This window comes from Ambystoma mexicanum, chromosome 5q (assembly GCF_040938575.1).
Source record: "Ambystoma mexicanum isolate Mex_15411 chromosome 5q, UKY_AmexF1_1, whole genome shotgun sequence".
NCBI classification, from domain to species: domain Eukaryota; kingdom Metazoa; phylum Chordata; class Amphibia; order Caudata; family Ambystomatidae; genus Ambystoma; species Ambystoma mexicanum.
Window position 1 is genome coordinate 1,090,896,833 of NC_090933.1, and position 19,156 is coordinate 1,090,915,988.

The following is a 19,156-nucleotide window of genomic DNA, read 5'->3' on the forward strand; positions in this document are numbered from 1 at the left end:
CATGACAGCCTGCCATGTAGAAGAACTAAAGATTTTTGGATTTTAGCCAAAAAATCAATGGTGGGGATTGTGAAAAAAAGCGGGAACCAGAAATGTCAAAGTGTCCTCATCGAGTAGACCATTATCACACCATTTAGTCACCAATGTCCTTAATTCAGTCTCTACGACAGGAAAAGGATTGGCAGGCAGAGCGGAATAGGAAATTCTGTCCCGGAGGTGCCTATTTGCCTCAGCCACATAATCAACATCGATCCTGGAGAACAATGTTGTAACCCTTATCAGCTGGTTTGATGACAATGGGCCTCATTAGGACCCAGGCGTTAGAGGGTTAACGGAGCCGCTAGAGTTGCCGGTGCCGTTAACCCTCTACCGCCTCATTACGAAATCTGGTTAAACCAGGCGTCCTTAGCGGGACCGGCTAGCAGACTAGGATGCTAACAACGGGCTCATTGTTAGCATCCTCCCCATTCCCATTGAGCCATATGGGGGCTCAAATGGGAATGTACCGGGTCTGGGTCCCGGGAAAGGGAATTACCAGGCCCTCTAAGGTCGGAATGGCCCGGTAATTCCCCATTCCAGCAACCCGTACCCGGTACCCAGTATGGGAGTTGCCATCTACCTCCATACTCGTAATGATGCCCAATGTCTTACAGATTTTGCGATTCCTGTAGAGCACTGTGTTGCTGGAGAGTTAGATTCTGTTGAGTGATGGAGATGGATGCCTTGCGTAATTTACGCAAGTCAGCAATGCATAGGTCATCGAAGGCCTCTAAGCATCCCCCAATGGGCATAGGTGGATTGAACCTAGATTTATTTTTTTGTTGTGTACAGACTGACCAGTCGGATTCAATGTCAAAATCAACAAAATTGATATTGGATGGATCGAAGGAGGCATCGTCCAAGGTGGCCAGATCGGTGAGGGACGGAATATCCGATATGAGAAGATTGGTGCTTCCTGTGCGAGATATAGATTTGTTTCTTTTGGCAGGGTTGTTAGCAAAAAACTTTTATAGTTTGATTTCACGAAAGAACTGATCAAAATCTAAGCAGGTTTGCAAATAATCAAAAGTGGTGGTGGGACAAAAATGAAGGCCAAATGACAGGAGACCCAACTGTGAATCATTCAAGATGTGCATAGACAGATTGATGATCTGTGCATTCTTTATGGTACTCACTTCTTGGATTTGGCCCCAGAGCATATATATGATGGAAGATGACTTTACAGTCTTATGTTTGTAGGGGAGGAGCCATGGGAAGCCCAACAATTGTGTCTACTAAGGAAGACTCTATGAGTATAAAATTTTACTGGTAATTAAGGTAGACAATACACAAGTGCACAAGTTGACTGGACTAGTAGCAATCTGGAGACCAAGGTAGCTCAAAGATCAGACTGCTGAGGCATGACCAGCCACATCTGCTTAGTATGTGATTGAACATTTCCACAAAGCCCGCAGCCTCTCAAAGGTTCTATCAGAAGAAGAAAAAAAGTGGGAAAAACCTATTCACCCCTTTGTGATTTCAAACTCAAAAATCCAAAACTCAATAATCAATTAATCTGCTCTGGTTTTATTCAGTATTGTTTTTTGATTTAATTCCATTAAGGAGCAAGTATCAGGGCAAGAGTTCAGTAAATTAAATGCAATGTATGGTGCTCTTCTATCTCTATGGCTCATATGAGCACCTACCCATCCTAGCTCTTCGGCTACCACAGCTCACTACAAGTAAACGCTGGGTGATATGATATGATAATTATAATGTGCTTAATACCCAGAGGTTTCTAAGCGTGGACCCAGGGATCGAACATGTGTTGGCAGTATCGGCTTTCCTTCTAAGCGATCACGTTGCCCCTGAGCTATCCTCTCGTCTCCTTTGTACAGTGATGCTTTTTTCCCAGCTAAGTTTGCCCTTTATAAATCACAAACATACATAAATGCCATGCATTTTGTTACACAGTAATATAGAAATATTGAGGCAATTTCTACTCAAACTACAAAAAAAGCCTTCAGAACCTACTTCAGGAAATTGGTAGGAGCTCTCTTCTCTGTCTAGTGAGGCTGCAATACCCAAACATGTCCAAGAAAAAATGAAGATGAGATTTGAAGCAAGCATAAAGGCAATGTTTCTCCTAAAAGAAAAACAAAATGAAAGCTTGCAAGATAAGTGATAAGCAAAGAAGGGATGTTCTATGCCTTCCGGGTGTCTGATAATCATATTAAAGAAGAACAAGAAATCTTACTTTCCAAAGCGTTGCCACTTTAGTTCAATTAATTTTTGTATAACAGGATGCATGATAATGTCGAACTGGCGAGACTGAACGATCACTTCCAGCTAAAGTGTGATGAAAAAGAAAACATAATGACGATGAGAAAATTGTGAAGTTGCTTGTTGACAGTTGTTGTTCAAACAACTTCAAAGATTATGTGATAACACGACAGACATTAAAAATGAGCAAATACATGCTTCTGTTCTGAGAATCTACAAGAATTGAGGCTATGAAGAAAAAAGAAAAAGTTACTTACCTTTGGGAGCCTTACGTCGAATTGATACATATTCCTCTACCAAATGTCTACGATTAAAGAAACCTTTCGCAGTCCCATAAGGAAATAGTATTTAAAAGAACTACTAGCATTTTTTGGTATTTATATACATTTTTCCAAGCAAACATAGTTCTTTGACAGGATCACTGTACATAGTAGCAACAAGGATAGCGATGCAGTACCCTTTACATCTTACAATGGTGGGACAGTGTGATCTGACTGTACCATAAACCATATGGCTCACGTGGAAAGGCAAAGAGAGATTAATAATGCACATTTAAATAACATTTGCCAACAAGCATAGACAATATATGAACAAATTGCCTTCATGGTGATTCAGGTTCTCTTAGTCCTTGCTCTCCCTCCTTCACAACTGGTTGGAGCAGCCTGCATGCACAAGCGGGTTGGAAAAAGCTGACTCAAAACATAGCTGCCCCTTTAATAACTTTGACATGATGGGACCATCGTACACGCATGCGTCCCTCCGTGCGGCAGCCCCATTCCTCACCTCTACGTCACCAACTTTCCACAGCCATTTCCTGATTTTGCATGCTGGCCGTTGTGATGAAGTACATGCTTTTAGAGGGGATGGGTGGGTGTTGTATAGCATGGACTACGAGAACTTGAATCACCATGAATGTAATTTTTTCATTTCTCTGTCGTGCTGCTCTCCATCCTTTCCAACTGGTTCGTACCTCACTAAAAAGTCACAGCAATAGTAAGGGTGGAGGAGACAGCGTATTGAGAAGCACCTCTTCCCAAACCTGGAAGCTTTCCTTGAAGATGCGTCCAACGCGTAATGTTTTCAAAAAGCAAGAGGAGTAGCCAGTGTAGCTGCCCTACAAAATTCTGCAATAGGGACATGCCGATTGAAGGCTACTGATGCTGCCTTGGCTCTTGTGGAATGAGCCTGAAGTCTCTGTGGAACCAAAAGCCCTCTCAAGTCATACGCTTTTTTGCAGTACAGGAGACCACCCAGTGGTAATGAAAGTCTTAGCAGCTTTCTTACCAGAAGAAAGACCACCATGTGTGACAAAAAGTTGATCTGTTTTTCTGAATAATTTTGTTCTTGCTTAATAAAATTCTGTGACACATCCAGGTTATGTAAGGCCACTTCAGCCACAGAGGAATGTGGTCTGGGATGAATCGCAAGAAACCATGGGTTCAAATGGCTTGGTCATTAATGTAGAAAGAACCAGATTCAAATCCTAAATCATGAATCGGCAGATGTAAGCGAAAGAGGCCTTCAAAATACCTCCACATTGCCTCCTTTGAAAGGGAAAAAGATTCTATTATCTTTATTCAAATAAGCCCCTATTACAAACAGATAGTGTTTACAAGTGTCAACTTTCCACACCCGTTGAAACCAAAAAGGCCATAAAATACACCACATCATTGATTGAAGCCTTTAATGGATTAAAATCGTGATCCAAAGTTCAGTGGCATAATCGCAACCAGTTGCTTCGATATTGTTTCTTCATGGTAGCCTTCCTAAAAGCTGCCATGATTTCCAAATTCTGGTTAGGTACATTTAGATGTGAGAAGGTCAGATCTTCAGGATGAAATCCTTCAAGTTCAGTAATTAAGGGAAGGGGTGAAGCACCTGCTCCTTTTGTTGGGTCAGAAGATCGATCCTCCATCATCGGTAGAACAATCACTGCTGACTCTGACAGATTCAGAAGGTCTGGAAACCAAATCTGATGTGGCCAGGACGGGATCACGAAAATCATCGTCAAATTGTGAATCATTTTGAACTTCATCAACATCTTGTGTATTAGGGGAAGAGGGGGAAACACGTACAGTGTCCTGTTTGGCCAGTCCAGCTGCAGGGCGTCCACCAAGGAGCGATGTTTGTTTGTTTGTTTGTTTTTATTATTTATAATGCGCAAGCGTACCCGGGGGTATCAGGGCGCAGCCTTTACAAGAATTTTCGAAACTTGGTTACAATACAAAGAATATACTTAATACAAGAATAAAATACACCAATGTTATATACAAATCAGTAGTAGGCCTGCAGGCCATTATATACAGGTGAACAGGAAGGCACACAAGCAGGTAAGCAGGAAGGCACACGCGGTTACAGTTTGTGCGGGTGGCGCTGGGCACTTCATAGTCTTAGTGGGTCTCAAGTTTCAACCATGAGACTACCAGTGAGCGGAAATTCTGGTAGGGCATGTCAATTCTAAGGTTTGGAGGCAAGGAATTCCACAACAAAGCAGCTTTTACTGGGAAGCTGTTGCCCCCTATGGTGGCCCGCTTGTAGTGGGGAACAGCTAAACAGTTCTTGTATGCGGTTCTGGTGGGTCTTAATGAGGACTGTCGGTGGAATCTGTTGATCAGGTAAATTGGGGCGGCATTATTCAGAGACTTATGAGTGAGTGATGCCGTTTTTAATAGAATTTTATCTTTAGTGGCTAGCCAATTGTTCTGTTGGCTAAAATTAGTAATGTGTTCCCTTCTGGAAATGCCCAGAGCTGCTCTTAGAGCATTGTTCTGAAGGGTTTGCAGTTTACTGGTGGTAGCCTTAGTAGATCCCAGGTATAGGGCATTGCAGTAGTCAAGGCGAGACAGAATAAGAGCTCTGGCGAGTGTCAGGCAGCTGGAGTCCGACAGGAAGGGTTTAGCTGCACGGATTAATTTGCATGTATAAGCCGTGGAGGATGCAAGGGAGCTCACTTGTCTTTTGAAGGAAAAATTGGAGTCTACATAGAATCCCAATGTTTTGACCTCCTGTCCAACTTTGATGTTGTTTCCGTCAATCATGAAGGAATTGTAGGCCTGGCCAAGTTTCTTTATGTTGAGTGTGGTACCTAGGATGATGAGTTCTGTTTTATCATCATTCAGGCATAGTCCATGAGTGGCCATCCATGCCTGGATGATGATGTACACCCTATTTAACAAGGCCAAATCCTTTCCATAATCTCCAGAAAGCGGAAGGAGGATCTGAGTATCATCTGCATAATTAGTGTAGGTGATACCGAGATGATCCAAATCATCGAAAAGGGGCTTGGTAAATATGTTGTATAGTGTGGGGGAGACACAGGAGCCCTGAGGGACACCGCAGGTGATGGGTATGGGGTCTGCTGCAGCCGTGGGAGAGAAGACCCTCATGGTCCTACCGTTAAGGAAGGATGTGATCCACGTGATGGCCTCCGTTGAGAAGTGAGCTGCACTATGGAGGTGTGAACATAGGACAGGGTGATCGACCAGATCGAAAGCTGCAGATAGGTCAAGGAGAAGCAGTAAGGCAGCTTGCCCGTTGTCTCTGAGCGTATCGATCTGGGCTTTCAAGTCAATGAGAGCGGTTTCGGTCCCGTGTTGGGGCCGGAACCCAGACTGTCTAGAGCCTAGGAGGTTGTGTTCTTCCAGGTGCTTCTGTATTTGTACATAAGCAACCTTGTCCAGAATTTTTAGGAGAAAGGGAACGGTGGTTATGGGTCGGTAGTTTGTGGGTATGGCAGGGTCGAGAGTGGGTTTTTTCAATAATGGGAGTACCCAGGATTGTTTTAAGTTAGTGGGGATGGATCCAGTGGCGAAGGAGGCATTGATCAACTTTGTGATGAAAGGGGAGTGGTCCCTGGCAGCATCTTTGATGAGCTGAGCAGGGCACAAGTCTCCCTGGCAATTGGACGGTTTCAGAGATAAGATGATTTTTTCCACTTCCAGAATATTGACTTTGGCAAACCGGAAACGGGCTAGGTCGGCGGGCATGGGTTTGTCATGAATTTTTGAGTTGAGAGTGTTATTCAGGGAAGCTCTTTTGCTGGAGATTTTCCTTTGAAGAGTCACAATCTTATTTGCTAGGGCATTTTGAATGTTTGAGCACCAGTTTTTGTCTTTGGTGCAAGTATCAGGGGGTGCTATGGGGGTTTCTATTTCTTTGAGGATTGAAAAAAGTTCTTTCATGTTGGATTTGGCTTGGGATATACGAGAATCAAATGTAGTACGCTTGGCCAGATAGATTTCTTTTTTGTACAATGCAGCTAGTTTGGAGAGTTTGAGATTGTTTGAGTGTGAAGGGGATTTTTTCCAAATGGCCTCGCAGCTTCTTTTTTGTTGCCTTAGGTTTTTGAGGAATGGTGTATACCATTTGTTGAGGTGCGTATTTGGTTTGCTGGATCTGAGTTTGAGGGGGGTGATGCGGTCCAGCGAGGTGGCCATAATCTTGTTATATTCTTCGACCAGGGACTCGAGGTCCAGGTCATCTGGCAATGTGTTGAGAGTGGGGAGTAGATTAGGGATAAGTCTTTCTGCTGTCATGTTTTTCTTGTTTCTGGTAAGGGTGGGTGGTAGGCAGAGGTGGTGGTCTGTCGGTGGAGAGCATGAATGATATCAAGTGGTGGTCAGTCCAGGCTAAAGGTGAGATATTTGTAATATTCGCTAGGCAGTTGTGGTCGGCCACCCAGTCGAGTGTTCTGCCTTTCGAGTGTGTTGGTAGCGTGCATCTTTGCGTGACGCCTAATTCAGTGAGAGTGTTGGCTATAATGCTGACAGGATGGTCTTCTGGGTCATTGTAAAACAAGTTGAGGTCTCCTAGGGTGAGTGCTTGAGTGGAACTTTTAAGGTTACTGGATAGAATAGAGTTGAGGTCTTCATCGAATGTACCAATGGGGCCTGGTGGGCGGTAGATCAAATAGATGTTGAGAGTTTGGGTGTTAGTGAGAGGTATTTTGACTGCTAATGTTTCACAGGAGAGGGCATCTATGGATGGTCTTCTGGGTCATTGTAAAACAAGTTGAGGTCTCCTCTCCTAGGGTGAGTGCTTGAGTGGAACATTTAAGGTTGCTGGATAGAATAGAGTTGAGGTCTTCATCGAAGGTACCCATGGGGCCTGGTGGGCGGTAGATCAAATAGATGTTGAGAGTTTGGGTGTTAGTGAGAGGTATTTTGACTGCTAATGTTTCACAGGAGAGGGCATCTATGGAGGTGGCTAGTCTCATGGTAAGACTGCACTTATGGATAATGGCGACACCACCTCCTCTCGAGTTGGGTCGGTCTTGTCTCAGGATAGTGTAGTTGTCTGGGATTGCCAGCATGAGCATAGGGCCTGCTGCTGGGTGTAACCAAGTTTCAGTGATGGCGAGGAAGTCAAGGTCTTCTGTCAGTATTAAGTCTGCGATTTCTATAGCATGGGCTACCAACGATCTGGCGTTGATCAAAGCTCCCTTGATCTTAGGACTAACTGTGTTTTTGGGAGTGGAGTCTATCTTTTCTGAGGTAGTAGTATGGCGCTTGTCCTGTGAGAGTTCAGGAGTGCCCAAGCTGAGGGAGTTATGAAAGGGTGTGGAATAGGGTTTTTGTAATGGGTTACTGATTTGTGTGGCGGGATTAGGTTGGAGTGGTTGCGTTCTACGGTTTTGTGTGTTAGGCAGTGAGCAGGCCAGGGGCTCGTGAATTTTGGCTAGCCTGGCTCTAAGTCCTAGGTTCCTTTCTATAGTAATGCGAGGGTGACTGGAGGGTGGCAGTACCTGAGGGTCATTTAAATCTAAATAAGGTACTTGGTTATTGAATCTAGGTAAAGCTGGCATATTGGGTAGTTGTGGAGCCATCTTAGTAGGTGGTGCAAAATTGAGGCTGATCAGCATATAGGCCAGCAGGTAGGTAGTGAATAGACACATACTAGATAATAGCATCAAGGTATGGTAGTTAATCAGAATTGCAGGAGTAAGCAACTACAGTCGGGATGAGGCAATTTGGCTAAAATGCATAGAAGAACACCTAAAAATGAGATGAGGCAGTTTGGCAGAAATGCGAGATAGATGCCTAGCATCAGGATTAGGCGGTTTGGCAGGAGTGCATGGATAAACACCTAGATTTGAAATGAGGCAGATTGGCAAGAATGCATAGATAATCATCTAGATTCGTAATGAGGCAGATTGGCAAGAATGCATAGATAATCATCTAGATTCGTAATGAGGCAGATTGGCAAATATGCATAGATAAGCAGCTAGGTTCAGGGTGAGGCAGTATAATAACAATGCAGAGATATGCAGTTTGCGGTTAAGCAGATTTCAAGCAGGCTACTTTAAGATGATAGCTTGAAGCCACTTTAGCATGTGGAGACCGGAGCAACAATCACATCGCAGCAGCAAGTCTCAAGTACATCTACATAATGAGTGCAACGTGCAGCACAACTAGTGCAAAACAGATGCAATAGTGCAGTGAAGGGTTCACCTATATACAAAAATCACACTAGGCTAAAAATGGATAACCGCTGATGGTAGGCAAGAGTAGTTTAGCACGTAGAATGGGCACCCAAAGGGTGGCTAATGCTGGGTGAGGTTAGGTTCTACGGGCTAACTGGGTTCTAGAGGCTACCTAGAGCAGCGAAAACAGCAATGTGTTGGGGTAAGGGTACACATGAGAGGGCTGCATACAAGCAGAATCAACCATGCAGTAGGCATAGACACATGTGGAGGTTGAGCATAATAGAACAAACGGCAGGGCTCTGTGAGAAAGGCTGTGTGCAAGTAGAATGGTGTCAAAATAGTGTTGTGTATGATAGTGTTGTCATACACAACACTATTTTGACCACAAGGAGCTCATGTTTATAACATATTGGTACATTTGAATCCGGTGCGACATGAATCGAGTATAAATGCATGATCCAAACAGTAATTATGCATTTACATGTAAGCAAAGGGATGATAACCTGATTATGATGCATACAGTGTCAATTCATGGAACAAAATTTTAATTTTGCAAACACATTTGCAAAGTAAGGGGGAGAAAGAGAGAAATAGAATGAGGTCGGAAAATTGGAAGCGGAATTATGAGCATAGTGTGCTGTGATGCATAGTGCTGAGCACCTGATATGATATGATATGTTATTTATATCGCGCTCATACACAAGTGTTTCAGAGCGCGACCAAGCAAAGGGAGGGGAACAAGGGAGAAATAAAAACAAACGATCTTACTAGGCCCAGTGACATTAAGAATGCGCAAGTGCATGGAAAAGGGAAAAGGGGAAAGTGTGAGGGAGGGGGAGGGGTGGAAAGTGCGGAACAAAAGAGAAAAACAGATTAATAAGTTCAGTGAATAAATAAAAAGGCAGTGAAAAAAAGGTAGTGCGGCCATCAAGTGACAAGTGCATGATTAGTCAGATAGAGTATATCTGATAAGTGCAGAGAAAAAAAGGGGGACTGTATGGGTACAGATAGAGATCCCAAGTGCAAGGGGAATCTTAGGGACAGTGCAGGAAGGAGGCATGGTGAGCAGGTACCTGGGCCCGAAAGGACAGAAGGTGGCCAGGTGCATGATGCCGAGAGAGAAAAACAGATCAGCAGTGGAGTAGAGGGGCAAAGGCAGAAGCGAAGAGGAAGGTCTTGAGATGCTTCCGGAACTGAAGATGGTTCTCCTCAAGTTTCAGGGTGGCCGGGAGGCTGTTCCAAAGGGAGGCCCCAGCCGAAGACAGAGGTCTGACGCCAGGAATGAAGTCTTACCATGCATTAGTTGGCGATGACAGTGAGCTCATGAGTCAGGGCTTGGCTGTATAACCTGTTGGGATGCATAAAATAATTAGTGGAAAGGCCTGGGAAGGGGTGAGTCGCAATGCAGCACTGAGGGACGCGATCAGAATTCTTCCGAACTGGTGGTGTTTGTCAGAGGTAAGAAGAGGACACAAAGGTAAGTGCCTGCTGGTTTCCTGGCTGTGGGCGGTAAAAGTGGTGGTGCTGGGCTGACATTAGCCTGAGTTGGATGCTAGTAGGATGGCCCGGTTGGAGCCGTGCACATGAAGCATGAATTGCGGGTTGCCAGTAGTCTGAGTGGGTGGAGTGTGTCAATGGCTAAGAACGGATGTGGCATCCTTGGGTTGAAGTCAATGAGGGCGGTGCCCTCCTCCATGGGGTGTGTTGTGCTCCTGAAAGAATGTGGGAGGGGGGAGTGATTGTCGCTGCAGGGTTGGCAAGGCGAGGAACTGGCATGGCGAGGGATGGGTAAGGTGTTGCCAGCACGAGGGGGTGCAATAGCACATCCGAACGGACTGAGTGTCAGAAGGCCTGTGTTAGGAAGATACGAGCTGATTAGTGCACTGGGGAGATGTCACTGTGCAAAGTGGGTGCAGAGTCACATTAAAATGGACTGAGGATCAGAAAACCCGGTTTGGAAAGCGTGAGGCAATTTGGGCATTGAGGACGGGGAGATGAGCTACAGGACATAACGTGTGGAGCTTATCTGTTTGACCAGAGTAGCCACTGGAACAAGATGGGCGGTCACGGATCTGTCGATCCCAGCCGCCATCTTGTCTTCCTGTATAAATAAAAGCCTGAGGCAACGTGATAGGCTGCTGGTGACGAGTGGGTGTGTGGCTCCATTGAGTGGATGCCCAGCTAGTGGTGTGTGATTGGTCATAGGCAGTGCCTCTGTCAATAGTGTTGAACGGTCATGGCAACAAGTAAACTGCACGCTTAGTAAAATGCTGCTGCATGTTGGCAGAAAGTGAATCGGTAGTTGCGTTAAAAAAGAAGAGAGAAAACTATTAGCGTCCATGTATGAGGTGGTAGCCCCATATTGGACGTACATGGATAACTCCATGACAGTCAGAGTAGTTACTGTCAGATGGGTTGGAAAGTGCTAGGAAAACACACCATGGAAAGAGGTAGCAAGTAGATAATCAAGCCGAAGCGCAGTTATTGCTCAGCACAGGTTGTGTTGGTTAAGAAGGGTGTGCTTGTTCTGAGAGAGGAATCCCTGTGGGCCGTAGACTGGTTGAGCCTAATAGTAGCGCACAGCTGGTACAATGTGTGCTGTGGATCGTCATAGTGTTTACGGGGGAGTTATGGTGCGTGGTGACAGTTGGTGAGTAGAAGGAAGGGCCAGAGAGAAACCTTGACGAACTATGTTAAAAATCCAATCCGCTTTTGTGATGTTTTCCCATTGATGAGTGCATTTTCGCAGCCGCATTTCCGCACCCGCTTCCAGAACTAGGAAGGATGAACTACGGTGATCGACGTGGTCAGCTACACGAGGACCATCGCCATTCCAAAATGGCCGCCTGCTTCACCCCAACACCTTCAGCATAGCCTGCCTCCATGGCAACGGCCCCTCGAGCCCCGCAGTAGCCCATTGGTCGAAGCTACGCTTATACCCTGCTTCCATTCGCTGGCAGGCGAAGTAGCCGGCCCTCCCCCTAAGGCCATACCCACAAGGCTTCCCTGTCTGGAGCTGTCGGGGCCAGAGGCCACGAACGCTGCCCCAATCTTCCGATATCGCCCTCATCGTCAAAACTTCACCCACAGACTCATCTAGGTAAGTGCCCACTTTGACACTCGCACGCTACCTCGCTGGACCTTTGTAAGCAACTGCTATGACACGTGACTTGCACACAACTGTGCCTCCGATCCTAAATGTAACTCATCCGCATTGCGCATTACTGCACCTGCAATCAGCCCTAAATAGCCCGTTGTTACCATTTGGTGAGTGATTCAATCTTACCCTTCCCACTTGCTGCTGTTTACATTCAACAGATTTTGTTGCTATGTTTAGCCTCTCAGCACTATTTGTACTGCATAAAAAATGGACTCATTGATTTCTGTGTACTGCCGGTACAACGGATTCTTAGCCCTGGTACATATTGCTCGGTTTCTCTGCTTATCATGTACTAAGTGTCAAACTTATCCGTAGCATATTGCACCCGAGTATTCTGTTTGTGCACCATGCATACGGTGCTGCAGCATATTTTGTACAGCCCAGGTCCTCTCATGTCTGCTACATATGTTCATTGCCAGGCACTCCTAATCATTGTGCCTCCTATGTCATTACATGTCTGTTATGCATAGTCACTACCAGGCAGACATCTGTACTCACTGTGCCTTACTTGTCATCATATGTCCAATATTTATGGTTACAGCCTGGCTTCAGTTGACTCATTGTGCCGCAACAGACTGTCAGTCATTGTTTATGCAACTCTCTTTGACTAGCACATTGAAGTACATAGCTTTCATTATCTATTAAAAATGTATTGTTCCCTCAGTACACACCCGCATTACACAGCCTCAGACTCTAGCACCTTTAAGTACGCAGATCTGCCTACCTTACACCTTGCCCTTTACGCACTGTTCACCATTTCGGCCTTATCTGGACCACAGCTCGACCCTTCCATGGCCCAACACCACACACCGGCCTCTACAATGTGCACAAATCCACCTTGCACACCACCTCCCTCATGCACCATGTTAGGGAGAATTCTCTGTTTAGGCTGAATTTCCTAACCTAGTGAGTCCCCCAGCAGCTTTGCTGGATTTTTGGGGTTTATTTTTTTCTCCTGCCAAGAGTGAGACTCTTTTACCCTCACTCTTGGACATGATTTGAGTATGTCCCTTTTTGACTCTAGATGTGTTTAATGGGCTATGGGGTCTTTTACTCCATAGGGCTTCATGTGTTTTTTGTAATATGTGTTACACAGCACCCTCAGTGCAGTAACACAGGGGTGTCATAGTGAACCCCCAGTATTGACTCCATACCCTGGGACTGACTACTGTCTCCCAGGGCATGTAAAGTCACCATTGACTTTACTAGTCTCAAAAACTGAATAGCACCAGTACAAACCAACATATTGTGGACGTACTGGCTGGGGCAATTCGATTGCCCCGGGGTCTGTTAGTCGAGGGGGCACGTCTCCGTCCCCCCTGATCGAGTTTTGGCTGGTGGCAGTGGATACTACTTTTTATATTCGACCGCGAATATATCCCTATGGGATTTCCCATTGTTCGAGGCTAACAACTTTAATTATTTAATTCCCATAGCCTCGAACATACCGCCGGTTTATTTATTTAATATTAATTTTCCGGTTGGTATTTTTTGCCAGAACTCGGTTCTAAAATGGCGTTTGTGTTCGCTTCTGTGACTCCAACCCAAGTTGAGCCCTTTGTTCCACTTTTTGGCGGGCTTCTCCACAGAAGCCCTCCAAAGTGGTGCCACTCTGTCTGGGGTACTTAAAAGGGGTGGAGGGGGATTTAGGCACCCTGGACTGAGTTGCCTAGGCAACTCAAGTCGCACTCCGTCCTGATTGGCCCAAGTGGTGAGCCGGCCAGCTCACCACTTAGCATGTTTGAGTGACAGCTAGGCTGAGTGAATGGGGGTTTTCTGCATAAAAGCAGGGCTTTGGGGACTGGAACTTCAGAAGTCGCCACAGGACCTAAGAATTCGACGAGGGAGAAGCTGAGCCGACCTGCTTCGACGACACCACCGGTGGAGCCCTGCTGAACCGTCTCACCACTTTTCCCAACGACAGAGGAGATCTCCAGCCCGGAGAGTCTTCTTCCTTCGACTGGTGGGGATAACCAGTCTGCTTCCTTTTTCGCTTCCTGGAGCATCTCGTGGCCGCCTTGCCTGTGCCAAGCACCCCGGCAACGAGGATACCACGTTTTACCACTATCGCGAATCCAAGGGTAGTACCTTCAACCGGAAAACTCTGCGGCTGGTTTCTTCCCTGGCAGTGCAACGACCTTCATCTTTCCTCCACGTCGAGATCTTCTCTTCCTCTGGACGACGCTGCGACTTGCACCCGCTGCCAGGAACAACTGCCCCCGCTGGAGGATCCTTTCCACATAAGGTACCGTGTTCCGCCTGGCTTCCCTTGCAACCGACTGTACGGGGTAGATTTAGCCCCCGGCTTTCGACCCTGGGTTAGTCTGGGACACCCTGGCTAAACTTTTCTAAGCCTAACTAAAAACCTTTCTGAACTCCCTACAAGACTTTTTAAGCCTGTTGTCATTGTGTGACCTTGGTTCATTTGTGCCCTGCTCTCTCCAAGAGTGGGCCAGGCCTATGGACTTTGGCTCACAAGTAACTTTGGACTTTCCTGCCTTGCTTAAGAGTTCCGAAGTATTAGTGTGGTGTATTTTCCTACATTCTGCCTTTTTCCCTCCCTTTTTCGTTAACTTATTGGAGTGCCATCTATAGTTAAGCGCTCACCTCTGTCTGTAAATAAGTGGTGTTAACTAAGACTTGTCTGATAAGGAAATAGGGATGTATATATAATAATAGTAACTGTGTTTAGAGTGATTTACCATAATAGTGCTGGATTGTTTCAATAAGTGTGTTTTTAAATAAATAATTATATACCTTGATACCAAAGCTCTGGTTAGTGTTTGCTTGTGCTATTGTATCTGAGTGCCTATTGTGTATACTTTGCATACTGCCTAACTCTTCTTGAGGGAAGTCTGACTGCTCAGCCACAGCTACAAGGTAAATCTGGGTGGTACAGACTGCTACCAAGTGGGTTTACTGCCAACACCTGTAGTCTTAAATCCTTATCAGTGGTCCCCAAGGGAACTGCACAGGTTTCTGCCTAACACACCATGACAGCGCTCAACCCATATCTAAATGCGCCAGCCCCTTGGTTAAAACATTTCACTTCCAAACCCACCCCAACCAACCATGCCTTACTCGCATCAGGAATGCTAGGCTCGGAACACGCCTTTACCACCAACCAGGCATCTTGTTGGGTGTCCTGATCCACGTTTGGACTATTATGCTGCAACATTTGGTGCTGTGGGCTTAGGAAATCCAAGATGGCTGAAAAGCCCACATTTGCGCCAGAATCCAGGAGAACCGTGCAGTTTTGCGCACACCAAAATGGTCCACTGACCTGCCACCCACCAGTGCAAAGGAAGATGGTTCTGTTCAAAACCCGTTTTTATTAATGTCAAAAATTGCTAAGATCATGGGCCCGAAACCACCAAACAAAAATCCAACTATGGTTGAGTGTGTTACTTTACTCTACTACAGATCCACATCAATGCCATGTCAAGCAAGGATCATATACTATCAAGTAAAATCCTTTCCTTTTGAAATGTATTAATTCAAGACAGCTGTCAAAAATAGGTGCAGTACCGGCATTGGACACTGACCGGCGCTGGCGCTCTATAACTCCTGACAGGAGAGCTGTCTTGCAGAACTGGGCAGTGAACAGAAGGGGGTCTTATGTAATTAAAAGTTCAAAAGACTGGCCTTTCCTGAGAACTCATAACACCCCAGAGACCCACACCAGGAGGCAGGATATCACATGGCCCTGTTGATTGAGAGGGAGGGGACTTCCCTGCAGCCTGCTGTACCCAACACAATAGACCCTTGCAATTGAATGGGGTATGCTGATTTTGGGTGTGGACTGTAAACAGAGCTGTGCCTGGAAGTAGAGACATGTGATCCCTGACTCCCCCAGTTCCTAGGGGTGGGCCAGACAGGACTGTGGATTCATTTTGCAGCAAATATATGTTTAAGTTAAATGCTTCTAAAATCTTGTATTAAGCTCACAGAAATGTACAATTTGGGGATCATGAAAATGAAAAATGCCCTCACGATTTGAGCCCAAATTCCACTTTGTGCGGTGTTCTGGGACCGAACCCCGCTATTTATTAATATTGCAGACACTGTGTTTAGGATAGAGACATAGTAATTTCCAGTAATATGCTCAGGGAAGGGGTGCAGGTCTGTGTAAATTGTGAGGAAAAACCAATATGGCGAAAGTCACTAAAAAGCACAAAATGTTGCCATTTGTGAACCCAGGCTCTGAGGGGGATCAGAGTTGGGCGAGAGTGTATCTTAAATTAATCTGTGAAATGTGTATGTAATTTCAACGACGTGTGTATCTGGGAAACCTGTCAGTTATGGAAAATTAATTTTCTAAGTAAAAGCAAAGGGGCGTTTCCTCAATAGACTGTAAGACTCTGACTCACTCTGACACACTATCCCTTCTCAAATCAGGTCACAGAGAATCCTTGACCTATCAAGAGAGGGTTGGGCATGCAAAATGAGCTGACCCACCCACTTTCAAAACACATAAAAAGAGACTGCTTGGACAGGCAAGACATTCATTTTCCCATTTTCTTGCGGAGCATTTTGCCGGACCACACAACATCTAGAAGGAACTTCTAGAACTTAGACTCCAGATAGACTACAGAACTTAAAGCAAAGGCCTAACCCACAAGCTGGGAACTCTTCTCAGCAGGCCTTCAGAATCCAGCAATCCAACCAAACTATTCTACAGCCAGGCGAGCTGTTGGATTCTTTGCCAAGAACTTTTGCCAGAACCGGTAGCAGACCCAGAAAGTAGTGCTGTATACAGAATCGACTTGATCCAGACTAGCAGAACCACAGACCAGACCGCTGTGAAGTGCAGACAGCAGAACCACAGACCAGAACCAGAGAACCAGTACCGGAAACCACCCAGAGCCCAGTCCAAAGCTGCTGACCGGACCCTGACGGCCGATTTCAAATTCATAGTGTGAGTACTCAGCTAGAACTGTGCAAAACCAATCTCTTAGTTTAAGATAATCTAATTCAAACTATTTTAACCTATTAGAACTGCATCATAAGGAATCATGTGTCCATCCTGTTGATTTAAACCTTCCAAGCGCATCTGTCATTCTGAAACTGTAATTTCATTTCTGAAAATCTACCTCCACTAAATCGTCCATATCTCTTGAACCGTTTGTGCTAGAAGCGAGTTTTAACTTCCATTTTAAATCTAAGATTCTAAGCTTTCCAACAAGCCTAGAACCGACTTGCTTATAGTTCCGCCGTAATCGCGATCGACGCACTCGATAAAAAGTGCCGCGAATTGACAGTTTGCTTCATCTCAACCACGTATAACAATATCTGTCTTTTGCTTCCATTACTGAATCCCGTTTTGAACCTGATAACCATCCCTGAATCATTGGTAGGGCTGACCTGAACTGATTTAAAGTATCTCTCACTCACCCTGAACCTCTAGAGGGAATTAAAAGTATTTTCAGCATATTTTTCACTTCATTGCCACCACATTTAAAAGGATCTTGCCTGCTTTAAAATCATACCTGTTTTCCTCTAAGCTCGCTGGGGGAACTGGAAATTTGTATTGCATTTTGTATTCCTGAGAATTGTGTGCTCTCCTTCCATCTCCTTATCTTGCATAGGGGGGGAGGGAATTGTCAAAGAAAAAGTGATCATATTATCTTTTGTTGAAATCATATCAAGTTTATTTCTGTGCTGCATTTTTTCCTCATTGCTTTCCTTGAAACCATAAAAGTATTTTCTGCTACCTTATCCTTCCTATACTAACTCCTCATTGATTGTAAAGAAGTGTGCTAGTGTCAGATTATCTATGGTTGATCAACATTATATTCATAAGTGTGATATCAAATATTGATTTATTATAAAATTGTGATATATATATATTGTTTAATTTTTCCAATAAATCTTTTAAATTGCAAAATAAACCTACTTCTTGGCTCAGTGAGGTCAGGGGGATTCAAAGAGAGGGGCGTTATATAAGGGTTTATCGTCCAGAGTATAACTTGTCATAAAAATATATAAATAAGGGCTTCCCTTGAGCAATCCCAGACAAGGCACTGACTTAGTGGGAGTGCTATTGGAGTCACTTGACAATCTACTCCACAGTACTCAACAGCATCACCTCTCCCTCCCGACGCCAAACTTTGTCTAACACAGGCACACTGACTCCAGCCACGAATAAACCCATACGGCCCCTCCTGACTAGTTGGACATATCCTAATGCCACTGCAGTCAGAAACCAAAGACTAGCAGCTAGATGTCAGGTTCGATCCCTGGGTCCGCGCTTAGAAACCTCTGGGTATTAAGCGCGTTATAAATAACCTATCATATCATATCATAACACTGGTCCTACCACATGAACTTCCTTAGTATGGAAAAAACGGACTCCAATCCCAACAAGAAAAACGCCACTGCCCTTACAGCTCCGATAACTAACGAGGCCCCCACAGCCAATAAGGCCAACACCGTGACCAAACTTAAAGGTGCGCTCATTAACGCACATTCTGTCCCTGCTCACGCTTTAGACATTGCAGATTTCATCGTGACAGAAAACATTGACTTTCTGGCAATCACAGAAACGTGGTTGCAGGCGTCTTCAGGTCCTGCCATCCCTGATAACTATTCCATCATAAGGTCCGACAGGGACACTAATCAAACCAAGAGGGGTGGATTAGCATTCATATTTAAGAGTTCCCTTAATCTTAGAGTCGCCAACACCCTACAGCTGTCATAAGCTGAATTAATCTCTATTAAAGTACCTATTTCACCTAATCACACTGCTTCAGTGCATCTCATCTACAGGCCACCTGGCCCCACCTCCACATTTGTGGAGGATATCTCATCCATCCTTGCCTCTAGCACTAAGCCCAAATCTCAAATCATCATACTTGATAACCTCAATTTGGGATACCAGGATATGAATGATACTAAAGCCAGCGACGTAGCCAGTGCACTGACTGACTTCGGCCTCACCCAACATGTTAGTGAACCTACCCACATCAAGGGCCGGACCCTTGACTGGGTCTCAGACTTGAACTGTGCATTAAATGTAATCTCTGTGTCACCATGTGCGTGGTCTGATCATCATAAAATAATATTCACCATCAACTCTAGCTCATCCATAGACAAACCCAACATGGCTCCGCCCATCTATACACGTAAAAAGAAGGATATTACAGCTGAGAAACTACTCCCACTTATCCTCCCGCTACTGGACACGACCTCTTCCACTTGTTCAGACCCCACTGTCCTAGTTGATATTTATAACCGTGCCATGTTAAAAGCTCTCAACACCATTTCCCCTCTCAAACTGCGCAAACAAAAACTTTGCAACCACCTTAACT

At 45.1% G+C, this 19,156-nt stretch overlaps 1 protein-coding gene across 1 annotated transcript in view; it reads right to left on the minus strand.

Moving 5' to 3' along the window:
• Window positions 1–19,156, minus strand: part of LOC138498350 (transient receptor potential cation channel subfamily A member 1-like) — a 1,354,892-nt gene that overhangs the window by 722,896 nt on the left and 612,840 nt on the right. Inside the window, exons 9-10 of the mRNA XM_069622141.1 lie at window positions 2,237–2,328; window positions 2,014–2,125 (exon numbers count right to left, since the gene is read on the minus strand). Of these exons, the coding sequence (XP_069478242.1) occupies window positions 2,014–2,125; window positions 2,237–2,328 (204 nt within the window). The remainder of the gene's footprint in view (window positions 1–2,013; window positions 2,126–2,236; window positions 2,329–19,156) is intronic.